This window comes from Haematobia irritans, chromosome 4, assembly GCF_050003625.1.
Source record: "Haematobia irritans isolate KBUSLIRL chromosome 4, ASM5000362v1, whole genome shotgun sequence".
NCBI classification, from domain to species: Eukaryota; Metazoa; Arthropoda; class Insecta; order Diptera; family Muscidae; genus Haematobia; species Haematobia irritans.
The window spans coordinates 5,257,887-5,284,949 of NC_134400.1; the positions used below are offsets into that span (position 1 = coordinate 5,257,887).

At 31.3% G+C, this 27,063-nt stretch overlaps 2 protein-coding genes across 8 annotated transcripts in view; both read left to right on the forward strand.

The window, feature by feature from the left end:
- Window positions 1–7,626: 7,626 nt before the first annotated feature.
- Window positions 7,627–27,063, forward strand: part of nrm (neuromusculin) — an 837,985-nt gene continuing 818,548 nt past the window's right edge. For 4 of the 7 annotated variants that reach the window (XM_075308260.1, XM_075308254.1, XM_075308261.1 and 1 more), the window contains exon 1: window positions 7,627–8,233. The gene's annotated coding sequence lies outside the window, so the exon portion shown is untranslated. The remainder of the gene's footprint in view (window positions 8,234–27,063) is intronic. The other 3 variants (XM_075308262.1, XM_075308263.1, XR_012722287.1) reach the window with 2 other exon arrangements.
- LOC142235274 (uncharacterized) lies at window positions 22,652–24,583 on the forward strand. The gene has a single exon (XM_075306527.1). It carries the CDS (start codon window positions 22,652–22,654, stop codon window positions 24,581–24,583), a length of 1,932 nt encoding a protein of 643 aa, XP_075162642.1.

The following is a 27,063-nucleotide window of genomic DNA, read 5'->3' on the forward strand; positions in this document are numbered from 1 at the left end:
GCATGGTTATTAGCGGCCACATACTAACACCACGTTGCAAATTTCAACCGGATCGGATGAATTTTTTCTTCTCCAAGAGACTCCGGAGATCAAATCTGGAGAACGGTTTATATGGGGGCTATATATAATTATGTACCGTAATGGACCAATTCGTGTCCACATCGTGTTTGTTTGAGACCACACACTAACACCACGTTCCAAATTTCAACCAGATTGGATGAATTTTGCTCCTCCAAGAGGCTCCGGAGGACAAATCTGGGCATCAGTTTATATGGGGGGCTATATATAATTATGGACCGATATGGACCATACCACCATGTACCAAATTTCAGCCAGATCGGATGAAATATGCCACCCTTATAGGCTCCGCAAGCCAAATCTGGGGGTCCGTATATATGGGGCCTATACGTAAAAGTGAACCGGTATGGCCCATTTGCAATACCGTCTGGCCCACATCAATAACAACTACTTGTACCAAGTATGAAGTCGATAGCTTGTTTCTTCCGGAAGTTAGCGTGATTTCAACAGACGGACTGACGGACGGACATGCTTAGATCGACTCAGAATTTCACCACGACTCAGAATATATATACTTTATGGGGTCTTAGAGCAATATTTCGATGTGTTACAAACGGAATGACAAAGTTAATATACCCCCCATCCTATGGTGGAGGGTATAAAAATATTTTGAAATTTGAAAGTCATTACACAACAAAATGAATTGAATGAAAGTAAAATAAACATTAACAATTTTAAAGCTGTACACTTGGATAGATAAAATTAAAAATGCTTCAAATCAATACCCAACATTTCTAAAAAACATCTTTGGAAGTTTTGTGTTTTGGTTGTACATTGAATTTTAGCTAGCTGAAGTAATTATTATGGTTTAAGGTGGGTATTAAGTTCGAGTTTAGCCGCTTAAATCGAAAACAAATCATTAAAAACAAAATAAGATTTTATCTCTTTGATGTCAATTTTAGTAAAACTTAGTGGGGAATACCCCAAAGCAACATATCAAAAACTTTATATTATGAATCATAATGGATCATTAAAGAAAAGTAATCATGAAAAACTGGCGATTTTAGGGGCTAAACTCGAACTTAATACTCACCCTTACATAGTAAAGAATGTAATAAAATAAAAATAACCCATCTACGAATTTGGTTTGCATTATCAAAGAGAAAAAATCCAAAAAATGCGAGTAAGAAAAATAGAGCTCAACTTAATGTTCTCTTTCGATAAAAAAAAGAAAAAAACACACACATTAAGAGAGCTTCCGTTGCAGTCAATGCGATTAATATCCGATTCCTCTCCTTACTCAACAGGTTATTTCATTGTCATCCAAAAACGAAACTATCAGTTCGGTTTTTAATGTCGTATCGTGCAGTTCGTGTTGTGTGTGTGTTTTTTTATTACTTCTGTGGAGTATATACCCACGATAAACATACTAGCCAAATAATTTGTATAAATCCAATTGTTGCTTTACATGTAAGTTTGTTTTCTGTTCAAAGTTTTTAAAATGCATAACATAAATTTGTTGCCAATGGAGAAATTCATTTTGTTCAATAAATAACTGTTAGATCACATACGTGCCGTACTTTTGTGGAAGTATTTTTAGTGAGTATGAAATTTTGCGTTATTTACTAGAAATCCAACATCAACAAAAACCTGTTCTTGTGGTAGGAAAATAAGATTTGTATTTATTCACACACACAAGCTTACATTAAATATGTGCACACATTCAATGCTTGTGGTCCAGGGATGGAAATTGCAGTACTATAGTACTTTTTTCAATACTTTTTCACACTGGTCAGTACCGTAGTACCCCCGCGAATGATTTAGTACCTTTTGTGTGGTCATTTTTGAGCCGATATCAGATATATGGTACAACAGTTTTGACAAAATATTTTAATATTTTGAGAAAGTTTTTAACAAACTTATTTGCTAATAGTCTTTCACAAATTTGGCAAAACAGACAAAGAAGAAAATCTCGATATTGTAAAAGCCATAGTCTCAAATACGATTTGCTTGAATTTCAATTGTGTTTTAGTCGAAAAAGCACGTGATTATATAATACGCTTCCACACGAACACTATCTAGATAAGAAAATATTGTCAAAATTGTATTTCTATAGGAAATTTTGTCAAAATTTTATTTCTATAGGAAATTTTGTCAAAATTTTATTTCCATAGGAAATTTTGTCAAAATTTTATTTCTATAGGAAATTTTGTCAAAATTTTATTTCTATAGGAAATTTTGTCAAAATTTTATTTCTATAGGAAATTTTGTCAAAATTTTATTTCTATAGGAAATTTTGTCAAAATTTTATTTCTATAGAAAATTTTGTCAAAATTTTATTTCTATAGGAAATTTTGTCAAAATTTTATTTCTATAGGAAATTTTGTCAAAATTAATTTCTATAGAACTTTTTCTCAAATTTTTTTATTTCTGTAGGAAATTTTGTCAAAATTTTATTTCTGTAGGAAATTTTGTCAAAATTTTATTTCTATAGAAAATTTTGTCAAAATTTTATTTCTATAGAAAATTTTGTCAAAATTTTATTTCTATAGAAAATTTTGTCAAAATTTTAATTCTATAGAAGATTTTGTCAAAATTTTAATTCTATAGAAAATTTTGTCAAAATTTTATTTCTATAGAAAATTTTGTCAAAATTTTATTTCTATAGAAAATTTTGTCAAAATTTTATTTCTATAGAACTTTTTCTCAAATTTTTTTATTTCTTTAGGAAATTTTGTCAAAATTTAATTTCTATAGAAAATTTTGTCAAAATGTTATTTCTATAGAAAATTTTGTCAAAGTTTTATTTTTATAAAAAATTTTGTCAAAATTTTATTTCTATAGAAAATTTTGTCAATTTTTTTTATAGAAAATTTTGTCAAAATTTTATTTCTATAGAAAATTTTGTCAATTTTTTTTATAGAAAATTTTATCAAAATTTTATTTCTATAGAAAAATTTGTCAAAATTTTATTTCTATAGAAAATTTTATCAAAATTTTATTTCTATAGAAAATTTTGTCAAAATTTTATTTCTATAAAAAATTTTGTCAAAATTTTTTTTCTATAGAAAATTTTATCAAAATTTTATTTCTATAGAAAATTTTATCAAAATTTTATTTGCTATAGAAAATTTTGTCAAAATTTTATTTCTATAGAAAATTTTGTCAAAATTTTATTTCTATAGAAAATTTTGTCAAAATTTTATTTCTATAGAAAATTTTGTCAAAATTTTATTTCTATAGAAAATTTTGTAAATTTTTTTTTATAGAAAATTTTGTCAAAATTTTATTTCTATAGAAAATTTTGTCAAAATTTTATTTCTATAGAAAATTTTATCAAAATTTTATTTCTATAGAAAATTTTGTCAAAATTTTATTGCTATAGAAAATTTTGCCAAAAGTTTATATCTATAGAAAATTTTGTCAAAATTTTATTTTTATAGAAAATTTTGTTAACATTTTATTTTATCGAAATGTTAAAATTTTATTTCCATAGAAAGTTTTGTCAAAAATGTATTTTTATTTATCCTGAGAAAATTTATGTAGTACCATAAAGTAGAGCTGTAACAGCTGCGATTACAATACTACGGTAGTCTTTGTAAGCGAATACAAGACTAAAAAAAGAAAATATTTAAAATTTAGGAGTTGGCAAATAAAATTATTATTTTCTTTAAAATTCAATTTAAGGGAGCTCTTGACAATAATCTTCCAATGGAATTTTTGTTAAAATTTAGTGAAAAATACTTTTTCGCTCAAAAAAGTACCTTTTTTGTACTTTCTTAAAAATTGTATTTTCCATCCCTGTTGTGGTCTACCGTTCAACTCACCATTGGTTAACAGTCTTCTCTCACAGAAAAATGTTAGAGAACATAGTGGTGAATAAAGTACAGGATTTACAGAGCATCAACATCGTTGACAAGGGAAGAGCGGCAAAATAAATGTACAATTGTGTGGTGGTTGTAAAGGGGAACAAAAAAAATTGAGAGTGCGAAAAGAAGAGCTTAATTTATGATCTCTTCCGAATTAAAAAAAACACATAACACTGAGAGTTTCCGTTGCCGTCAACATGAGTTGAATGCATTTAATATCCGCTTGCTCTCCTTATCCAACAGGTTATTTTATTATCATTCAAAAACCAAACTAACAGTTCGGTTTTTATGTTCGTATCGTAAAGTTCGTGTTGTCTGTTATGACAATTTGCTATTTTTGCAGTGTTGTTTGTGTGTGGATTTCGGTGGACTATATAACAGTGTTAGCAAACTATTTATACATACACATGACAAACATATTCGCCAAATAAATGGTGTTTTCTATGTAATTCCTTCATATAATCCAATTGGTATTTTACATGTAAGTTTTTTTTTCAGTTCATAGCTTTTAAAATACAAAACTAAATTTGTTGTTATATGAGAATTTAAGTTTTTACCAATACATGGCTGTTAGATCATTTACATACTGTACTTCGGTGGGAGTAGCTTTGGTGAGTACGTAATATAGTTACATACTAGAAATACAAAATCAACGGTATGCTGTTTTTTTGGTACACAGAAACACAGAAAAGTTGAAAATTTTTTCAATTAATAAATTATTTGATACAATAAACTTTTTAATCTAGATAGAAAAAAGAATTAATTAAGTCAATTGTGGAAAATGTTTAATTAAATAAGTAATTGATACAATTAACTGTTTAATCAAACTCGGAAGACTAAGTCACTTAAAAAAGCGATGCATTTTTTTGAAAATTTTTAAATAAAAATTTATTTCATCAACAATAAATTTTTTCAACAAACCAAAAACACAAAGTCGAATAAAAAAGTAATTGAAAATAGCCACGTATTTAATTCAAAAAATTAATTGAGTTTTGCAATCAACATCAATTAAATTTTTAAATGATAGTATCAATCACAGTTTAATTGGACATTAAAAAAATTTAATTGATGTCATTGGCAAATTTCAATTAATTTTTTCATTGATTGAACTAAAAATTTTATTGATGTTGATTGTAAAACTCAATTAATTTTTTCATTAAAAACGTAACTATTTTCAATTACTGTCTTAACTGACTTAGTGTTTTTAGTTTGATTAAAAAGTTAATTGTATTAGTTAATTTTTCAATTTAAATTTTGTAAATTTTCAATCATTGACTTAATTAACTTAATGTTTCCATCTTGATTACAAGGTTAATTGTTAATAAATTAATTGAAAAAATTTCAACTTCAATCACCTTTTTAAATAGAAATATGTTGGTGATATTTTTCTGTGTAGGTAAATAAAATAAAATTTGTATTTCTTCACACACACAAGTATGGATTAATTATAAGCATATATTGTTTGAGGTCTACCGTTCACAATGATGCCCCAAAGGTCAAAAAGCACCAAAAATATATTACAAATTCTAACATACCAGTTCCCACCATGAAAACTACTCCACCCAGTGAAAATTCAATGTACACACAAACATTTTTTTCTGATTCAATCCAATTAATTTTATAATTGAAATGTATTCAATCAAAGAAATTATTATTAATAGTATCAATTAAAGATTTAATTGATACTATTAATTTTTATGATTGATTTTTGTTTCAATTAAAAAATTTGTCGAAACAATGAAATTTTTAATTGAATATTTTTTAAAATTCATTTAAGACTTTAATTGGAAAAATGTTCGTAATTTTTTTTTTCTGTATACTACTAAAATAGTACAACAAATTCCAAAGATGTAGTTTAGAAATTTTGGGTATTGATTTGATTATAAGCTTTTTTTAATTTTATCTATCCTGGGGTACAGCTTTATAAATGTTAATGCTTATTTTACTTTCATTCAATTTATTTTGATCAGGAATAGCGTTCAAATTTCAAAATATGGTTTTTCAGAAGAGAAAATAAATTTGTCTACATTAAAAGTGGAAATAATAATATTTTGTTTTTGTGAATTTAAATACTAAATACTGGGTTGCCATTTTCCGATCGGACAAAACTTGGTCTAAAAAGTTTTAATATTTAATTTTGGTCCGATAATCGGACCAAATGGAATTCGATCGATTTTGGTCCATTTTTGTCAAATCGATCTTTTTTCAAATGTCTATATAGAAAAAATAAAAAAAAAAATTTCTATAGAAATACAAATTTAACAATTTTGTTTATAGAAATAAAATTTTCTATAGAAATAACATTTTATATTTTGTGTGCTTTTTCGATTTTTATGTTCAAATCAAAGACAACACACTTTAGAAGTTGGGAAATTGGCTTGTGTCATACCAAATGTTGCATTGACGGCGCTAGGTCCATACATGTTTGTTATTTATTTTATTAGCATTTTTTAATGAAAAACTTATTTTTTTAATAAATTGAACAATGGTAAATTTTGAGCAATAAATTAAAAATTATATATTCCCGTTTGTTCCAAGATATTACCAACTCTTAATTTCTTTTCATTTGCATTTTAATGTGTCGAACCAAACGCGTAAACGACAAGTAGGGACCTAGCGCCGTCAATGGTTTGATGTTCTCAACAGCCAATTTCCCATCTTCTAAAGTGTCTTTGTCTTTGGTTCAAATGAAAGTTCTATGTTTTTTCCGAGATTGAGAAAGTTTTTCTATAGAAATCATTTTTTTTTTCAAAAATTTTGTAAGAATTTTCCGTAGGAATAAATCTTAGACAAAATTAAAATTAAAAAGACAAAATTAAAATTTTCAATATTTAAATTTGGTCCATTTTGGTAATTGGTAATTTAAAAAAAAAAATTCTAAGATTATAATTTCACTTACTATTTTGATGTATATTATTATCACTTACTATGGATTTGTAGCAAATGTTTTTCCTTGGATTTGGAAAAAGGGTCCGCTGGTTGGAATTTTGGTTCAATTTTACAAAAATGTTGCTCAAAAATAAAATTTTGTTGTGGCAACGCTGACTAAAACGGCAATTTGGTGCTATTTGGAAATCAAAAAGCACTAAATTTGTTGCTAAAAGCACCAAATGGGCATCACTGCCAGTGCTATATTCCAATGGAAATGAAACAAAATAGCGGTATATGTGAGAAATGAAAGAGAGAAATGAAAATATAAGAAGAGTGCAATATCAAGTCGTAACTAACCCACATGCAGTTACAGAGGAGCACAAAAATACACACATACACATGCACATGTGCGGCATGCTGATTGAGATAAATAAAAGATAAAGAACCCCACTACTGTTTAGGTTGAACATAACCTCTAGTGGTCATTTATAGACCCTATGTGGATGCTTGTTCGTTTCGTTTCATTTCGTTTTGTTGGAATGCTGCCGTTTGGAGAAGCAGTGTGGTTGTGTTGTTGTTATTATTGCAACTGCTATTTTCGGGGCATTCAGCAAACGAATCTCTTTGTACGACAACAACAACGATAGAAGCGAAACGACAAATGAGAAAACACACAAAATGTTCCTGCTATTTTGTGTGTTTTCTCAAAATTTTTGCATATCGTTTGGTTTCGTTAGCTTAGTTCCCCACCCAACCCCCCTCCGCCCAAAAAGGCATGTACCGTTATGTTTGTGTTGAACTTCTTGTGTTGAAATGGAATATTGCAAAAACATTTCCACAGAAAATCAGTTGCAAACGAACTCTAAAACCGTTAACAACGCATTCACATCCGCTACGTCGTAGTTTTTTTTTCGCACGCGTGTGACAAATTTAAGGATTCTAGTAGGGCGGCGATTTAAAGCTTGTGACTTGGTAAAAAAGTAAAGAAATTGTTAACAAAATCGTAATTATCGGCAGCCTAAAATGAATTAATATGAATACAAGTAAAGTGGTGCTTGTGTGGCTTTGCTTTCCATAAATCCAACGGCAAAGCCAAAACAATTCTTGAAACACTTTGTGGCGGATGATGACGGTTCGCTCCTTCGTACGGTTGTGCTGTTATGGTATGATGATGCTGTTTTTATGGCATACAAACACAATTTTTCATTGAAAGGAAAAAAGTAACAAACAAAATTTCCTCATCGTATGTAAATGGATATTCGTGAAATTCGCGGAAAAAATTTAGAAAATTACCTATAATAAAAGCAAAATTCTAATGAAAGTCAGTGACTTGCTATTGGCCTTCAGCAAAAAAAAAAAAATAATCAATGTCATAGAGCCATAAAATAAACAAAAAATTCTTTTACAGCCAAATAACATCTTATTGTGAGTCCAATCTGAAAAGTGAAACATTTGTGTAATTTCCTGCGTTAGAGGTATGTAAAGAATTCATTTGTAGTTTTTAATTGTATGTGTGTATATATGTGTTGACCCCAATACCATATGCTGCATTTTTATGAGCGACACCGTTGCTACGGGGGTATTGGGAACTAGCGAGGTGTAGTGGTACTTTAAGATCTGTGTTACAATATTAATTAAAAATATTAAGGAAATTTGGAGGTGGCTATGCCAAGTAATCCTACACTCCAAAAAAAAAAAATGGTTATTTGTATCCAAAGATTTTCATCTTCATTTATGCTACCGCTTCCAAGCCATGAAAGTTTTCAGCACAGTGAAACCTCTCAGAAGTAAAAACCTACACTGAAAAAAAAAAAATAGTTACGTGATATTAAAGATTACGCAACCACGGTTGCCAAAGTTGGTAGAATTCTACCAAAAATAGTAGATTTTTTTCTGTTTGGTAGATTGGTAGAATTCTTGACGTTTTGGTAGAAACATTCCTCTCCCACTAAGAGAATTTTGACAAATTTTCTATGGAAATTAAACTTTGACAAACTTTTCCTTAGAAATAAAATTTTGAGAAAATTTTCAATAGAAATAAAATTGTGAGAACATTTTCTATAAAAATAAAATTTTTACAAAATTTTCTATAGAAATAAAATTTTGAAAAAAATTTCTATAGAAATAAAATTTTGAGAAAATTTTCTATAGAAATAAAATTTTTACAAAATTTTCTATAGAAATAAAAATTTGACAAAATTTTCTATAAAAATAAAGTTTGGACAAAATTTTCTATAGAAATAAAATTTTTACAAAATTTTCTATAGAAATAAAATTTGGACAAAATTGTCTATAGAAATAAAATGTTGACAAAATTTTCTTTAGAAATAAAATTTTGACAATATTTTCTATAGAAATAAAAATTTGACAAAATTTTCTATAAAAATAAAATTTGGACAAAATTTTCTATAGAAATAAAATTTTGACAAAATTTTCTATAGAAATAAAATTTTGACAAAATTTTCTATAGAAATAAAATTTTGACAAAATTTGGGATTTTGTAATTTGGTAGATATGTGGTAAAGTTTTCTTCAAATTTTGGTAGATTATTTTTGGCACCCGTACGCAAACTAAATTTTAGGATGCGCAATTTACAAAATATTAAGACAAATTTCTTTAAAATAATGAAATTTTGATTACAATAAAGTTTATAATCTTTGCATCAAAATTTTTATACCCTGCGCCACACTGTGGAACAGGGTATTGTAAGTTAGTGCATATGTTTGTAACACCCAGAAGGAGACGAGATAGACACATGGTGTCTTTGGCAATAATGCTCAGGGTGGGTCCCTGAGTCGATATAACCATGTCCGTCTGACCGTCTGTCTGTGAACACTTTTTTGTGATCAAAGTCTAGGTCGCAATTTAAATCCAATCGCTTTCAAATTTGGCACATGTTCCTAATTTGGGTCAGAATAGAACCCTATTGATTTTGGAAGAAATCGGTTCAGATTTAAATATAGCTCCCATATATATCTTTCGCCCGATATGCACTAATATGGAGCCAGCAGCCCGAGTTTTATACCGATTTGCTTGAAATTTTGTACAAACATAACACTTAGTCGTATAGTCAAGTGTGCAAGATTTGATTGAAATCGGTTCAGATTTAGATATAGCTCCCATATATATCTTTCGCCCGATATGGATTTATATGGCCTCAGAAGCCAGATTTTTGGCCGAATTTGGTAGAAATTTTGGACTAGGAGTACAATTAGTAGTGCAGTTAAGTGTGCAAAATTTGATTGAAATCGGTTCAGATTTAGATATAGCTCCCATATATATCTTTCGCCCGATATGGACTAATATGGTTCTAATAGCCAGAGTTTTGTCCCAATTTGGTTGAAATTTTGCACAGGGAGTAGAATTAGCATTGTAGCAATGCGTGCCAAATTTCAGATTTAGATATATCTCCCATATATAGCTTTCGCCCGATTTACACTCATATGACAATAGAGGCCAATTTTTTGCTCCCATTTAGTTGAAATTTCGCACAGGGAGTAGAATTAGCATTGTTGCTATACGTGCCAAATTTGGTTGAAATCCGTTCAGATTTAGATATAGCTCCCATATATATGTTTTTCTGATTTCGACAAAAATGGTCAAAATACCAACATTTTCCTCGTAAATTTTGAGTCTATAGATTTTGTAGAAGTCTATCAAATTCTGTCCAGATCGAGTGATATTTAAATGTATGTATTTGGGACAAACCTTTATATATAACCCCAACACATTTGACGGATGCGATATGGTATCGAAAATTTAGATCTACAAAGTGATGCAGGGTATAATATAGTCGGCCCCGCCCGACGTTAGACTTTCCTTACTTGTTTTTTATTAAATATAGGACACAAATTGTGGAAATTTGTCCCTCACACATTTTTGATTTAAAGAAATCGTCCTCAAATTATCTAAAATATTAAAACTTTAGATTTAAGGCTAAATCTTATTTTGAGGATTTAGTATCTTCGGTTTAAGTTTTTTTGGAATTAAAAAAAAACATTTTTTACTTTGAAGTATCCGTTATAATTTCGATTATGAAACTGGCATTTGTTTGTACGTGAGTAGCTTTATTAATACATCGCGTAAAGAGAATGAAAATTCTATATATGAGATCTGTATCATAATTTTAATTTTATTGATCCTAGATTTAAAGCAGGATAGTTCTCCAAAAACTATCTTTATTTTCAAGAAGCCGTATCTTTTGCTCCAAAATCCTTAAGGGAAGGTCAACATCGTTGGATCCAAATAAACTTTTTTTTGAATATAAAGTCGCCTAACTTTGTCCACGTTTGATAGGTGTCCAGTTAGAAGAGGTTCATTTTAATATACATTCAAAAAACAAACGTTTAAGTGGATTTTAGTATTGATTCCTAGACAAAGATGCGGCTTCTTTAAATTAAACAAATTTTTTAGGGACTTATTTACCTTTAAATGTAGGATCAATAATAAAATTAGGATACAGATCTTATTTATAAAGTTCTCTATTTTTGCGATATACAATTAATAGAGCTTTTTACATAGAACCAAATGTCAGTTTAAAAAATCAAAATTATATTTGATACTTCCAAGTAAAAAATGTCTTCTTAATTAAAAACAGGTATATACGGTAGTAAGTTCAGACGGGCTGAATCTTAAATACCCACCGCCATGAATCAAATGTAATAGTTTCCTTTGAAAATTTCAGGGGAGTTTGATGGCAGATATTTTCCCAAGAAAATCAGTTCATCCAGTATGCTCCCCACAGATAAATGTAAAGATTTTACCTATGAAGACTAGATCAGATTCTGAATTTATAAGAACCATTTTTGTTTGAGTTTTAGAGGAATCATTAACATCGCTTGTAAGTGCAAGAAAATGATGAAATAACGCCTTGATTTGAAATCTAAAATCTGTGAATTTTCATCCCAATTATTTAAATGACTACAAGAAGTAAAATCTGGAAACTTTGCATTCAGTTTCAAGCAATTTTCATGATCAGTGCGCCTTCTATACCCTCAATAAGTGAAATCGGTCTATATGGAGGCCTTACCAAATGGACCGATAAAACTAAATAATATACACTTTGTTATGGGTCCAAAATGCCAGTATATTTTCAATTTGTGGCAAATCGGATAAAAATTACAATTTCTAGAAACCCCAGGAGTTAAATCGGAATCTAGATCCCAAATCGGAGGGCCGGTTTGTAAGGGGGCTATATCAAAAACTGTACCGATACCCTAGAATACCTCAAGATTTCCAATTTCAGGCAAAGTGGATAAAAACTACGGATTCTAGAAGCCCAAGAAGTAAAATCGGAGATCGGTCTATGTGGGGGCTATATCAAAACAGGGACCGATAATCACCATTTTCGGCACATCTCTTTATTTTCCTAGACTACCTCTAGATTTCAAATTTCAGGCAAATTGGATAAAAACTACGGATTCTAGAAGCCCAAGAAGTAAAATCGGGAGATCGGTCTATATGGGGGCTATATCAAAACATGGACCGATACTCACGATTTTCGGCACACTTCTTTAAGGTCCTAGAATACCTCTAGATTTTCGATTTGAGGCAAATTGGATAAAAATTACGGATTCTAGAAGGCCAACAAGTAAAATCGGGAGATCGGTCTATATGGGGGCTATTTCAAAACATGGACCGATACTCACCATTTTCGGCACATCTCTTTAAGGTCCTAGAATACCTCTAGTTTTTCGATTTGAGGCAAATTGGGTAAAAATTACGGATTCTAGAAGACCAAGAAGTAAAATCGGGAGATCGGTGTATATGGTGGCTATATCAAAACATGGACCGGTACACCCCATTTTCGGTATACCTCTTTATGGTCCTAGAATAACACTAGATTTCCAATTTCAGGCAAATCGGATAGAAAATACACTTTCTAGACGCCCAAGAAGCAAAATCGGGAAATCGGTCCATATGGGGGCTATAGCAAAACATGGACAGATAGGCACCATTTTGCGGTACACGTTTTGATGGTCCTTTAATACCTCTAGATTTCCAATTTCAGGCAAATTGGATAAAAACTACAGTTTTTATAAGCCCAAGACCCCAAATCGGGAGGTCGGTTTATATGGGGACTATATCAAAACTTGGACCGATATAGCCCATCTTCGAACTTGACCTGTCTGCAAACAAAAGACGAATCTGTGCCAAATTTCAGTACGATAGTGCCATTATTGAAGGCTGTAGCGTGATTACAACAGACAGGCAGACGGACATGCTTATATCGTCTTAGAATTTCTCCCTGATCAAAAATATATATGCAAACGGAAATCGATATTTCGATGTGTTGCAAACGGAATGACAAACTTATTATACCCCCGTCACCATTCTATGGTGGTGGGTATAAAAAAGAACAAAACAAAGATGTAAAATCCTTAATCTAAGACTTAGCCTATATTCCAAGCGTTTTTACTTTAAATTTAAAGATTCAGGTAATTTTTTTTATACCCTGCGCCACACTGTGGAACAGGGTATTATAAGTTAGTGCATATGTTTGCAACACCCAGAAGGAGACGAGATAGACACATAGTGTCTTTGGCAAAAATGCTCAGGGTGGGCTCCTGAGTCGCTATAACCATGTCCGTCTGTCCGTCTGTCCGTGAACACATTTTTATAATCAAAGTCTAGGTCGCAGTTTTAGTCCAATCGACTTCAAATTTGGCACAAGTATGTGTGTTGGCTCAGAATATAACCCTATTGATTTTGGAAGAAATCGGTTCAGAGTTAGATATAGCTCCCATATATATATTTCGCCCGATATGGACTTATATTGCCCCAGAAGCCAGAGTTTTACCCTAATTTGCTTAAAATTTTGCACAAGAAGAACAATTAGTACTATAGTCAAGTGTGACAAATTTTATTGAAATCAGTTCAGATTGAGATATAGCTCTCATATATATCTGTCGCCTGATATAGACTTATATGTCCCCAGAAGCCAGAGTTTTACCCTAATTTGTTTAAAATTTTACACAAGAGGTACTATAGTCAAGTGTGCCAAATTTTATTGAAATCGGTTCAGATTTTGATATAGCTCCCATATATATATTTCGCCCGATATGGACTAATACGGTCCCAGAAGCCAAAGTTTTACCCCAATTTGGTTGAAATTTTGCACTAGAAGTACAATTAGTGGTGTAGTCAAGTGTGCCAAATTTTATTGAAATCGGTTAAAATTTAGATATAGCTCACATATATATCGTTCGCCCGATTTACACTCATATGACCACGGTGGCCAATCTTTTACTACGATTTAATTGAAATTTTGCACAGGGAGTAGAATTATCATTGTAGCTATGCGTGCCAAATTTTGTTGAAATCGGTTCAGAGGAAGATATAGCTCCCATATATATGTTTTTCTGATGTCGACAAAAATGGCCAAAATACCAACATTTTCCTTGTAAAATCGCCACTGCTTAGTCGAAAAGTTGTAAAAATGACTCTAATTTTCCAAAACTTCTAATACATATATATCGGGCGATAAATCATAAATAAACTTTTGCGAAGTTTCCTTAAAATTGCTTCAGATTTAAATGTTTCCCATATTTCTTACTAACATTGTGTTCCACCCTAGTGCATTAGCCAACTTAAATTTTGTAGAAGTCTATTAAATTCTGTCAAGAAATAATTTTTATTACCGTAGGTCAATGTTGGTGCATTGATCTCAAAATTGATGCCATTAAGTTATTATTTGTCTTGTAATTGACTCGTTTTGACAAACCATCTAAACAAGTGGGCTATAATTGGAATTACAATTTCAATTTTCAATGGAATTACAATTTCAAATTGAATTTAAGGTAGCTTTTGATCTAACATGCGCTCTAGGTATTGACCTGTCCGTTCATCCATATTACAGCTTTCAATAACGCAGTCAATGCGCTGTCATTTAGCAATGGTGGAGTTTCCTTATTCATTAAATTATAATAAAAATCTAATTTTTTTCCTATGTTCCACTAACCATTAAAAAGAAAAAAATTGAAAAAATGTAAGATCTTTTTATCGGATCCAAACAATTTAATATTAATAACAGCCATCCCATATAAATTTAATAGGGTTCCTTTTCATAAAAATAAAATTGTTTTTGTCGCATATGTATTTAATTTTTTTTTTGTATTGCGCCATTTACACTGACGCCCCAAAATAGGCAATGAATCTTTTAATTATTTACAGCCTGGTAATGCTGCGAAAACAAAAAAAAAAAATAAAACAAAATGACATACACTCAGTATATTGAAAACATGTTTCGTATTTACTTCGCTCGAAATTAATTTTGTGATTATGTAGGCAATAAAAAAGAGTGGATGTACAATAGATTAACAAAAACTAGAACAAATTTATAGGATGTAGATTATTAAATCCTGGGAGAGGTATAAACAAAAACCAGATCACTCTATATTCAAATTTGTTGAAAGTGGTTGATTCCTTTATATGGAACTTGTATCCGTAATACCTGAAATTTTGCTGAATGAGGCCACTGAAGAACACGATTTAAATTGAAGTGGGTAATTATGGGCAAATTGAATGGTAGATACATGAGTTCTATCTTTTAAAACCCAAATGATTTGAAATAAATTTAGTGGAATAATTTAGGCTAGATCTATTAAGTAATTATACCCTGCGCCACACTGTGGAACAGGGTATTATAAGTTAGTGCATATGTTTGTAACACCCAGAAGGAGACGAGATAGACACATGGTGTCTTTGGCAATAATGCTCAGGGTGGGTCCCTGAGTCGATATAACCATGTCCGTCAGTCCGTCTGTCCGTCCGTCTGTCTGTGAACACATTTTTGTGATCAAAGTCTAGGTCGCAATTTAAGTACAATCACCTTCAAATTTCGCACATGTTCCTAATTTGGGTCAGAATAGAACCCTATTGATTTTGGAAGAAATCGGTTCAGATTTAGATATAGTTCCCATATGTATCTTTCGCCCGATATGCACTAATATGTACCCAGCAGCCAGAGTTTTATACCGATTTGCTTGAAATTTTGTACAAACATAACACTTAGTCGTATAGCCATGTGTGCAAAATTTGATTGAAATCGGTTCAGATTTAAATATAGCTCCCATATATATCTTTCGCCCGATATGGACTAATACGGTCCCAGAAGCCAGAGTTTTACCCCAATTTGGTTGAAATTTTGCACAGGGAGAAGAATTAGCAGTGTAGCTATGCGTGCCAAATTTGGTTGAAATCGGTTCAGATTTAGATATAGCTCCCATATATAGCTTTCGCCTGATTTACACTCATATGACCACAGAGGCCATTTTTTGCTCCGATTTAGTTGAAATTTTGCACAGGGAGTAAAATTAGCTTTGTAGCTATGCGTGCCAAATTTGGTTGAAATCGGTTTAGATTTAGATATAGCTCCCATATATATCGTTCGCCCGATTTACACTCATATGACCACAGTTGCCAATCTTTTACTCCGATTTAATTGATATTTTGCACAGGGAGTAGAATTGGCATTGTAGCTATGCGTGCCAAATTTGGTTGAAATCGGTTCAGATTTAGATATAGCTCCCACATATAGCTTTCGCCCGATTTACACTCATATGACCACAGAGGTCAATTTTTAACTCCGATTTAGTTGAAATTTTGCACAGGGAGTAGAATTAGCATTGTTGCTATGCGTGTCAAATTTGGTTGAAATCGGTTCATATAGATCCCATATATATGTTTTTCTGATTTCGACAAAAATGGTCAAAATACCAACATTTTCCTTCTAAAATCGCCACTGCTTAGTCGAAAAGTTGTAAAAATGACTCTAATTTTCCTAAACTTCTAATACATATATATCGAGCGATAAACCATAAATAAAATTTTGCGAAGTTTCCTTAAATTGCTTCAGATTTAAATGTTTCCCATATTTTTTTACTAACATTGTGCTCCAGCCTAGTGCATTAGCCGACTTAAATTTTGAGTCTATAGATTTTGTAGAAGTCTATCAAATTCTGTCCAGATCGAGTGATATTTAAATGTATGTATTTGGGACAAACCTTTATATATAGCCCTCCAACATTTGAAGGATGTGATATGGTATCGAAAAATTAGATCTACAAAGTAGTGCAGGGTATAATATAGTCGGCCCCGCCCGACTTTAGACTTTCCTTACTTGTTTTAATTAAATTATTATGATTTTTAGAGGCATATCTGTTAGAAATGGTAGGAACATGGGGACTAAGCATCAGTCGTTTTCTATTGAATTCGGTATCAATATCAATGCATGTCTTTTTGGACAGTTTCACAAGAAGGAGCCTTTAGTAAAAAGTGGCTAATAAGTTTTTATAAAGTGTTATTCCTGATATTTTATTATACTATGTCTCCAGTAATATGCTATTAATAAACGAGCTGCATCTCTTCTACTGGCTACAAATTTTTGGGTGAGGACTAGCCCCCCAGCCAACGTTACCGTTGAGAATTTTTAAAAAGTGGCACAAAAAGTGTCATTCGAAATAATGCTGCAATGTACTGTAATAGTCTAGTTTTGCTGTAGTTTATTTTAAGCTATCGATGTATGGTCCAAGAGGGCTTAATTGTTTAAATAATTGTTTGAAAGTTTCAATATGAAAAGGTGGCTCACTCATTTTAAAAATGTGGCCAAAACGTAGCAAATGTTGTCATAAAGAAAAAGTATCAATCAATTTTTTTTAGATCTCAAGTAATCTAGCATTCATTTTTATCTCAATTTTGTTGAAAAACCGACCTTGAAATATAGTACTCACAAGATTAAAATTTTTATCTATTATAAAAGACTTTTATAATTTTAGGCGGTTCAAGTGTCCACTAAAAACATTATCGTAAAGCAAGAAGAACATTTTATAATATTCGACTCGTAAACACGTTCATATGACACCAATCATATCTGTGAAATCACCGCTATTTACATTATAATTAATTATATAATTATAATTAATTGATTAAATAAAGGGTTGATTTTGAAAAGGTGGCTCACTCATTTTGAAAAATGTGGCACAAAACGTAGCAAATTTTTTCATAAAGATAAATTATCAATCACCTTCTTCAATGTAGATCTCAAGTAATCTAGCAATCGTTTTTATCTCCATTTCTTTGAAAAACATACCTTGAAATTTAGTACTCACAACAATAAAATTTTTATCTACTATAAAAAAAAAACTTTTATTTGCATAATTTTAGACGGTACAAGTGTCCACTAAAACATTATTAAAAAGCAAGAACATTTTATAATATTCGACTCTTAAACACGTTCATATGACACCAATCATATCTGTAAATTCATCGCTATTTACATAATAATTAATTGATCAAATATATGGTTGAATTTGAAAAGGTGGCTCACTCATTTTGAAAAATGTGGCACAAAACGTAGCAAATTTTTTCATAAAGATAAATTATCAATCAAATTTTTCCATTGTAGATTTCAAATAATCTAGCAATCATTTTATCTCCCTTTCATTGAAAAGCATTTCTTGAAATTTTGTATACACAGGATTAACCCGTTTTATGTACTATGGAAAAATTTTATTTGCATACTTTTAGGCGGTAAAATTTCCACCGAACACATTATTGTAAAACAGGAAAATTTTTATAATTTTACAACTCTTAAACTCGTTTATTTAACATCTGTTTTCATTCACCGCTATTAACATTATAATTAATTGATTAAAAAAATGCTTGAATATGAAAAGATGGCTCAATGTGGCACAAAACGTAACACACCTTTTCATAAACATAAAGTATCAAGCAACTTTTTTCATTGTAGATCTCTAATAATCTAGTAATCCTTTTTATCTCCATTTCGTTGAAAATGTGAAATTCCTTGAAATTTTGTATTCGCAAGATTAACCCGTATCGATTATAGAAAATTTGCATACTTTTAGGCGATACAAGTGTTCACTGAAACATTATTGTAAAACAGGGAAATTTTATAATATTTGACATCAATAATAATCGTGATTTTACCAGCATTTAGACTATAAATTAATGTGATTAAAAACTAGCACAGTTTCACATAAACGAAATTAATAGATCCAATACATTTTTTATTGAAACTTTAATTGATACTATTAAATTTGTTGAACCAAATAAATTTTTAATTGATTCAATTCAAAATTCAACTAAAATTTTAATTGGAAAAATGTTGGTGATATTTTTTTTGTGTGTACATTTACATCCAAATGTTATCATAGAAATCTAGATGATGGTCATATACTAAGTATTTCAATTCCTAAAGATTTCAAGATTTTTTCTTGTGTTTTTGTTCTGTATAATGAAAGTTAAGATTATTAAAATGATTTTTCTTTAGAAGCAAAAACTTAAAGCATACTTTTAGGGAGATGGAATTCGTTGCATAAGTTAACGAATGTAAAAAGTTTATATAAATACTTTGCGGGAGAAAAGTTCAATAATGAATTTCATTCATATCGATAATCTGGGAAGTTGAAAAAAAAAATATATTTGGAAAGGGAGAGAGATAGAGAAATAAGGAAACAAAAGGGAGAAATATGTTTACTATAGCACACGAGTATTAAGTATTTGTTTGGTATACTTCCTTAGTCTTGACCTAGCAAAACGAGGAATTAGAATCACACAAATGTATGTGGCAAAGAGCATGATTAAGGCAGAGTTGGCGGGATGATGCGAAGTTTTATTGGTGGGTTTGTTATAACAGGTTGGCTGATAAGTCCCCGGTCTAACAAAGAAAAACACATTTTTTTGTCAAAATTCGTTTTTATTATTCAACATAGTTCCCTTCAAAAGCGATACAATGATTATAACGACCTTCCAATTTTTTGATACCATTTTGGTAGTACTCCTTCGGTTTTGCCTCAAAATAGGCCTCAGTTTCGGGGATCACCTCTTAATTGCAGCCAAATTTTTTTCCCTGCGAGCATCCTTTTGAAGTCTGAGAACAAGAAAAAGTCGCTGGGGGCCAGATCTGGAGAATACGGCGGGTGGGGAAGCAATTCGAGGCCCAATTCATGAATTTTTGCCATCGTTCTCAATGACTTGTGGCACGGTGCGTTGTCTTGGTGGAACAGTACTTTTTTTTTTCTTCATATGGGGCCGTTTTGCCGCGATTTCGACCTTCAAACGGTCCAATAACGCCATATAATAGTCACTGTTGATGGGTTTTCCCTTCTCAAGATAATCGATAAAAATTATTCCATGCGCATCCCAAAAAACAGAGGCCATTACTTTGACAGCGGACTTTTGAGTCTTTCCACGCTTCGGTGACGGTTCACCGGTAGCTGTGCACTCAGCCGACTGTCGATTGGACTCAGGAGTGTAGTGATGGAGCCATGTTTCATCCATTGTCACATATCGACGGAACAACTCGGGTGTATTACGAGTTAACAGCTGCAAACACCGCTTAGAATCATCAACACGTTGTCGTTTTTGGTCAAATGTGAGCTCGCGCGGCACCCATTTTGCACAGAGCTTCCGCATATCCAAATATTGATGAATGATATGACCAACACGTTCCTTTGATATCTTTAAGGCCTCTGCTATCTCGATCAACTTCATTTTACGGTCATTCAAAATCATTTTGTGGATTTTTTGATGTTTTCGTCGGTAACCACCTCTTTCGGGCGTCCACTGCGTTCACCGTCCTCCGTGCTCATTTCACCACGCTTGAATTTTGCATACCAATCAATTATTGTTGATTTCCCTGGGGCAGAGTCCGGAAACTCATTATCAAGCCAAGTTTTTGCTTCCACCGTATTTGTTCCCTTCAGAAAACAGTATTTTATCAAAACACGAAATTCCTTTTTTTCCATTTTTTTCACAATAACAAAAGTTGCTTCACAAAGGACGCTCTATCTCATAAACGAATTGACTTACAGACGTCAAATTTTGAAACGAATTATTTGAAGGTTGGGACTATATAAAAATAATATGCATTTAATACTAGCGACGCCATCTATGTGTCAGACCGGGGACTTATCAGCCAACCTGTTATGTACTCAAAACAACCTTTATTGGATCCAAAGATTTTGACCTTCCTTTAGGAATTTTGGTATTGATTCCGAGCCACAGATACGGCTTCTTTAAAATGAGCTTTAAATCTAGGATCAATAAAATTAAAATTAGTATACAGATATCATTTATCGAATTTTCATTTCAATTTCGTTTCAATTTAAAAATTGTTGAACCGATTACATTTTTAATCGAATATTTTTTAAAATTCAATTAAAATTTTAATTGGAAACATTTTGCTGATATTTTTTTTCTGTGTAGTATTTTAACCCTGAAAATGTTCTCTACAGTGTGTGTTTAAGATTGCAACAGCTTTCGAACTTACTCACAGGTTCGGATAAAAATAGAATCTGGCAATCATTGACATTAGAAAAGTTCTCGGTTTTCCCACATAAGATGTCCGATGGATATATTCACGAAGCATACTTTTGGGTGTGATAATTATTCTCAAAACTCAAGTGCATACTTTCTATTGACGCAGTTCTTTTATGACACTCATTGATATTAGAAAATTTCTACGTTTTCCCTTATGAGATTTCTGGTGGACATATTTATTGAGCATATTTTTAGGAGTGGTAATTATTGCCTAAACTAACATGGTGCATAATATTTATTGACAGCTTTTAGCATATTTATATGGCCAACAGTAGTATTTCTGCCCAGAAAATTTTCAGAACAGTGTGTGTTTAAAATAGTACGACACGCCTTTCCGATATATTCAAAATGGGAAGTGCCTTAACAATCGGATAAAAATTTAACTTGGCACTCATTGATACTCAGTTAAGTTCTACATTTTCCCTCGTCACATGTTCGATGACATATTCATGAAGCACACTTTTAGGGGAGATAATTATTCCTTAAAGTAAAGTGCATATTTTCTATTGACGAAGTTTTAGGTTTTCCCTGATGCGATCTTCGGTGGACGCATTTCAATTTCCATCTATTTCGTAATACAAAGTAAAGATACATAAAATAACAAGTGATACACACACTTTACACTTTATTTAAAATTGTGTAATGAATTTATTAAGCATACTTTTAGAGGGGGTAATTACTAGCATATACTAACATGGTGAATAATTTCCAATGACGGTTTTTAGCGTATTTGTGTACTTGAATGCCCAACCGTAGTATGTTGGTCCTGAGTTTTTTCTTCTCAGGGTGTGTTTACGATTTCACGATACTCCATTCGCATTCACTCACAATAGCAAGTCCCTTATCATTCAGATAACAATTGAACTTGGCACTCATTGATATTAGAAAAGTTCTTCGTTTTCCCTTATAATGCATAACTTGTATTGTAGGTTTTACCATACTTAGATATTAAAATACTACCACAGTAGTATTTTAGTCCTGAGTGTTTTCTCTTCAGGATGTGTCTACGATTTCACAATACCGCCTTCGGACTCCCTCACAATAGGGAGCCCCCTATCATTCAGATAAGAATTGAAACTGGCACTCATTGATCTCAAGTTAAGTTCTCCGTTTTCCCTCATGAGATGTTCGATGGACATATTCGTAAAGCATACTTCTAGGCGTAATAATTATTCCCTAAACTCTAGTGCATACTTTCTATGCACAGAAAAAAATTTCACGAAATTTTTTCCAACTAAAATTTTAATTGAGTTTTAAAAAATATTCAATTAAAAATTTAATTGAATCAACAAATTTTTTAATTGAAACAAAAATCAATAGTATCAATTAATTTTTTAATTGGATCAATTAATTTTTTAAGTGACCTTCAATTAATTTTTTAATTGATACTATCATTTCTGTGATTGAAGACATTTCAATTAAAAAATTAATTGGATCAATTAATTTCGTGATTGAACCAGAAAAAAGCAGAAAAACTTAGAGAATACAATTTACAACTCAATCCCTCATGGTTTGTGAATAAAACTAAGGTTTCATTCACAGAGGAAAGCATGTGGCTCCTTTCCCTCGGATCTAAGTTTGCCATTCCGGTAAACAACAATAATGTTTCAACTATAGGACTCATCGCCGACCTAGAACAATGGGTACAAACAATATCAGACGACAGAGAGAAAGATATAACTCGAACAAAAATAACTAACAGGATTCTCACATACAAAAGGAATATGAAGAACAATCCCAAAGACAAATTCATCCTTAACATATATGATGAGACAAAACGATTTTTAAGAAAACAGAAGGATATAATTGTAACTCGATCAGATAAAGGCAACAAAACGGTAATAATGTACAAGAAAGATTACAAAACTGGAATGGAGGAACTTCTAAACGACAAGTCAACGTATAGGACAATGAGAGAAGACCCAACGCTAAAATTACAAAGGAAAAATAATAAAATTATAATGGATTTATTTAAAGCGGAATACATCACAAAACAAGAAAAATTTCACTTAACGTCCAACTCTGCCACAGCCCCAAGACTCTATGGACTCCCAAAAATCCACAAAACCAACATGCCTTTACGGCCAATCTCATCCTCAGTAGAAGTCCCATGCTACAATCTATCAAAATATATTGGTGACATTTTGAGCAACATTATATTGGAGAAATATAATATAAAAAACTCAATGGAACTAAAAACCCGATTAGAGGAAGTATCTCTGGACGAAGACGACATCTTAATATCCCTGGACGTGGTATCGTTGTTTACCAACATACCTATATACTTAGCAATTAAAAACATAATGACTCAGTGGAAAACTCTGGAAAAACATACAAAAATACCAAAGACACAATTTCTAAACATTCTCCAATTCTGTTTAAATGACAATAACTATTTCAATTATAATAATACAATATACAACCAAATTTATGGTATGCCGATGGGAAACCCACTTTCTCCTACAATAGCGGATATCGTTCTTGACACACTATTAGAACAAGTATTAAATGATCTAGAGAAGAAAAACATAAAAATTAAATTAATTACTAAATATGTAGATGACCTATTTGCAATAATAAGTAAAAAAGATGAAGAAATAATACTTAAAACATTCAACCAATATCACAACAAACTACAATTTACCATGGAAAAAGAAACTAACAATTGCCTACCCTACTTAGACATTAAAGTATATAGAAACAACAGAACAATCGTAACAGAATGGTATACAAAATCAATCGCATCAGGGAGAATTTTAAACTTTCATTCATCACAACCAATAAACCAAAAAATTAATACAGCAACTAACTTATTGATGAAAGCAATAACATTAAGCGACGATAAATTTAAAAATAAAAATATCAATAAAGTTAAAGAAATCCTACAACAGAACGCATTTCCTCAAAATATAATTGATAATATTACAAAAAATTCAACAAATAACAAATCAGACAACACAAACAAAACCACCCCATCTGGCAATCCCAAAAAATTCTACAGCTTCTCGTTTATTCCTAAACTAACAGAGAGTAAAAAGCTGAGAGAAATAATAGAGGACAAGGAAATATCATTTGCATACAGACCCAATAGAACAATAGCCTCTCTTTTCACATCTACAAAAACGAAAATTGAAAAAACACAACAGAGTAATGTTGTTTATGAAATAACATGCATAGGCAACAACAACGAAAACTGCAATCAATGCTACGTAGGAACAACCAAGCGAAGCTTAAGCACAAGAATAAACGAACATCAAACAGACATAAAAAAGGGAAAACAAACGACTGCACTAGCCCAACATTGCATTGAACGACAACATACACCTAACTGGGAAGATGTGAGAATATTAGATAGAGAACGAAGAGCAAATAGACGATACACTCTCGAGAGCTTGCGTATTCAACAAAAACAACATTGTGCAATAAATCGAAAAGAGGACAAAGACAACACCAATGCTGTCTACACCATAGCATTAGTATAGTTTACTTCAAACTGTGATCGTAGCCATAAGAAACAACAACTGTGATAACTTAAGTTAACTTTCGGATTATTTGTACAATTATTTAAAATTTGTGTTTAATGTTGTGTTGTAATAGTGACGTTACACTTAGAATAATAACTTATACAATATGACGAAAGATTAAATGTAAGTTTTTCATAGAAAATTATGGTTCAATCATAAGCAAAAAGTAAAAATATTGTTCTTTTTTCGTATATTTTATTGTCGTTGCCAGATTTCAATAAAGTAAATCCCTGAGGAAGATGGAAATCCCCATCGAAACGTAGGATAAAAATATGAAATAAATAATTTTTTATTTGCATATACTCATGACCTTGAAAGCCTGACTAGAAATTCTAGAAATCATATAAAAAAACGAAGATACAATAAGGTCGATCTTTTTATAAATAAACAGAAAAAATTTTGTTTGTGTGTGGACCAAGTTCTGCACAGAAAAAAATTTCACGAAATTTTTTCCAATTAAAATTTTAATTGAGTTTTAAAAAATATTCAATTAAAAATTTAATTGAATCAACAAATTTTTTAATTGAAACAAAAATCAATCACAAAAATTAATAGTATCAATTAATTTTTTAATTGGGTCAATTAATTTTTTAATTGACCTTCAATTAATTTTTTAATTGATACTATCATTTCTGTGATTGAAGACATTTCAATTAAAAAATTAATTGGATCAATTAATTTCGTGATTGAATCATAAGAAAATTTTTTTGTGTGTGTTATGGGAATATTCCACATTTTATTTCGAGAGTGCTATTGGAGTAAAATATAAACTTAATTTAGTTAAATCTTTGCAACATATAAAATAATTTGTGATATCATATATTCTGTATTCACTGAAAATTGAATACTACCATATATCCACATTTCTTATTCAATTAATTTATTTCTTATTAAATGTATGTTATAGCCTCTAGTTTTATTTTCTTACAATTACATAAAATTCAATTTACTTACACAGCCTAATAATCAATCTCAAATCAACTAAATAATTCTCCACAAACATATCCAAATTGAATTCTTTGTTGCAATAAGGTAAGTGCTATTCAATGGATATTGGATGATTATTCACAAAATATCCGAAAAGTTTTATACACACAACTGCTGAAATTCCATAAATATCTGATAAGCTTCATTAGCTGAAAAGCTTTCATACAATGGCAAATGAGGCTTCTCTTTGACCACTATAAATTTGGGAGGGATATAGGCTATGGAGGATGCCCACAATGTACAAGTATATTAAAGAGCAATTGAATTCTAAATCCTTGTACGTGTTTCAATTGCACATCAAATCAAGGTAGTTATCCTTGGGGTTTACATTTGCAAAAAAAAAAAAAAAACAATACAGGGATGTGGGCCATATTCCAACAAATATTATTGTTTTGCTTTAATTTTATTTTCTGTCTGGTATCATCGGCAACTTTATTCTCACCCACATAATCATCATTATGCTTGGCATTGTCATAATGATAGCTGAGAAGAGAAAGAGATAGAGGGCGAGAGCGTAGGAGAGTAGGGATGGGATGGGATGGGTAATCAAAGTAAAAAGTGAAATGAAATCGAATGAAACCAAAAAAGCATTAAGTCTTTCTAGTAAGGCAGTCAAATACAAAAAGTAGAAGAGAGAGAGAGCGAGAGAAGAGAGGAGATAACAGTACGGGAAACCGATACCTTTGTTGATGTGAAATGAAGCATACTTTAAGGTGTTACTGCTAAGTAAAAATAACACAAAAACAGACTACCTCACTTAACAGCTTACCACAATTTGGCTTCAAAAAGTACATTAAGCTTGGTAGGAGGAAAATAAAATCTCCGGAGGAGTCGGCGGCGGCAAAGAAATTATACCCCAACTCGAGAAACGATTCAATTTACACTTGAATACCAAACTAAAGTGGCACTCAAGAACACCTTCATCTTTTGGTGCCAATGACACACAGCCATCCAGTCAGATATACGGCAGGACGGACGGACGGACGGACCAACTCTCAGAATCTATTATAACAAAAGGTGCCACACGACCGACAGCATCAAGAACAAAACAAAATCCAACAATGAAGGAATTCTCTTGTGTAACGTTTGGAAATCGTTGTCACCAAAGAAAGATGGCAACAAAAAATGGATGGAAAACGTTTAAAATGTTGTCAAACATTCAGCTTTATTGTGCCCATTGATGTTTCGTCTTGTCATCGTCTTCAGCTTGCAAAATGTTTGCTATCGTAGTGGTAGTAGGGTTTGTTTATTTTCCTGAATTTGTTTGGGAGAATGTTTCGTCTGATTTTCGAGCTTTGCCTTACTCGTATGTAAACGAAATTCATTTCCATACCTAAAATGCAGAAAAACGAGCACTCTGATTGACAGTCAAAGGAAATGGTGTTGTATTTCAATGGCATTTGTTGTTCATACCCTACAGGTCATCGTTTGATATGATGCGAGAAAATTTT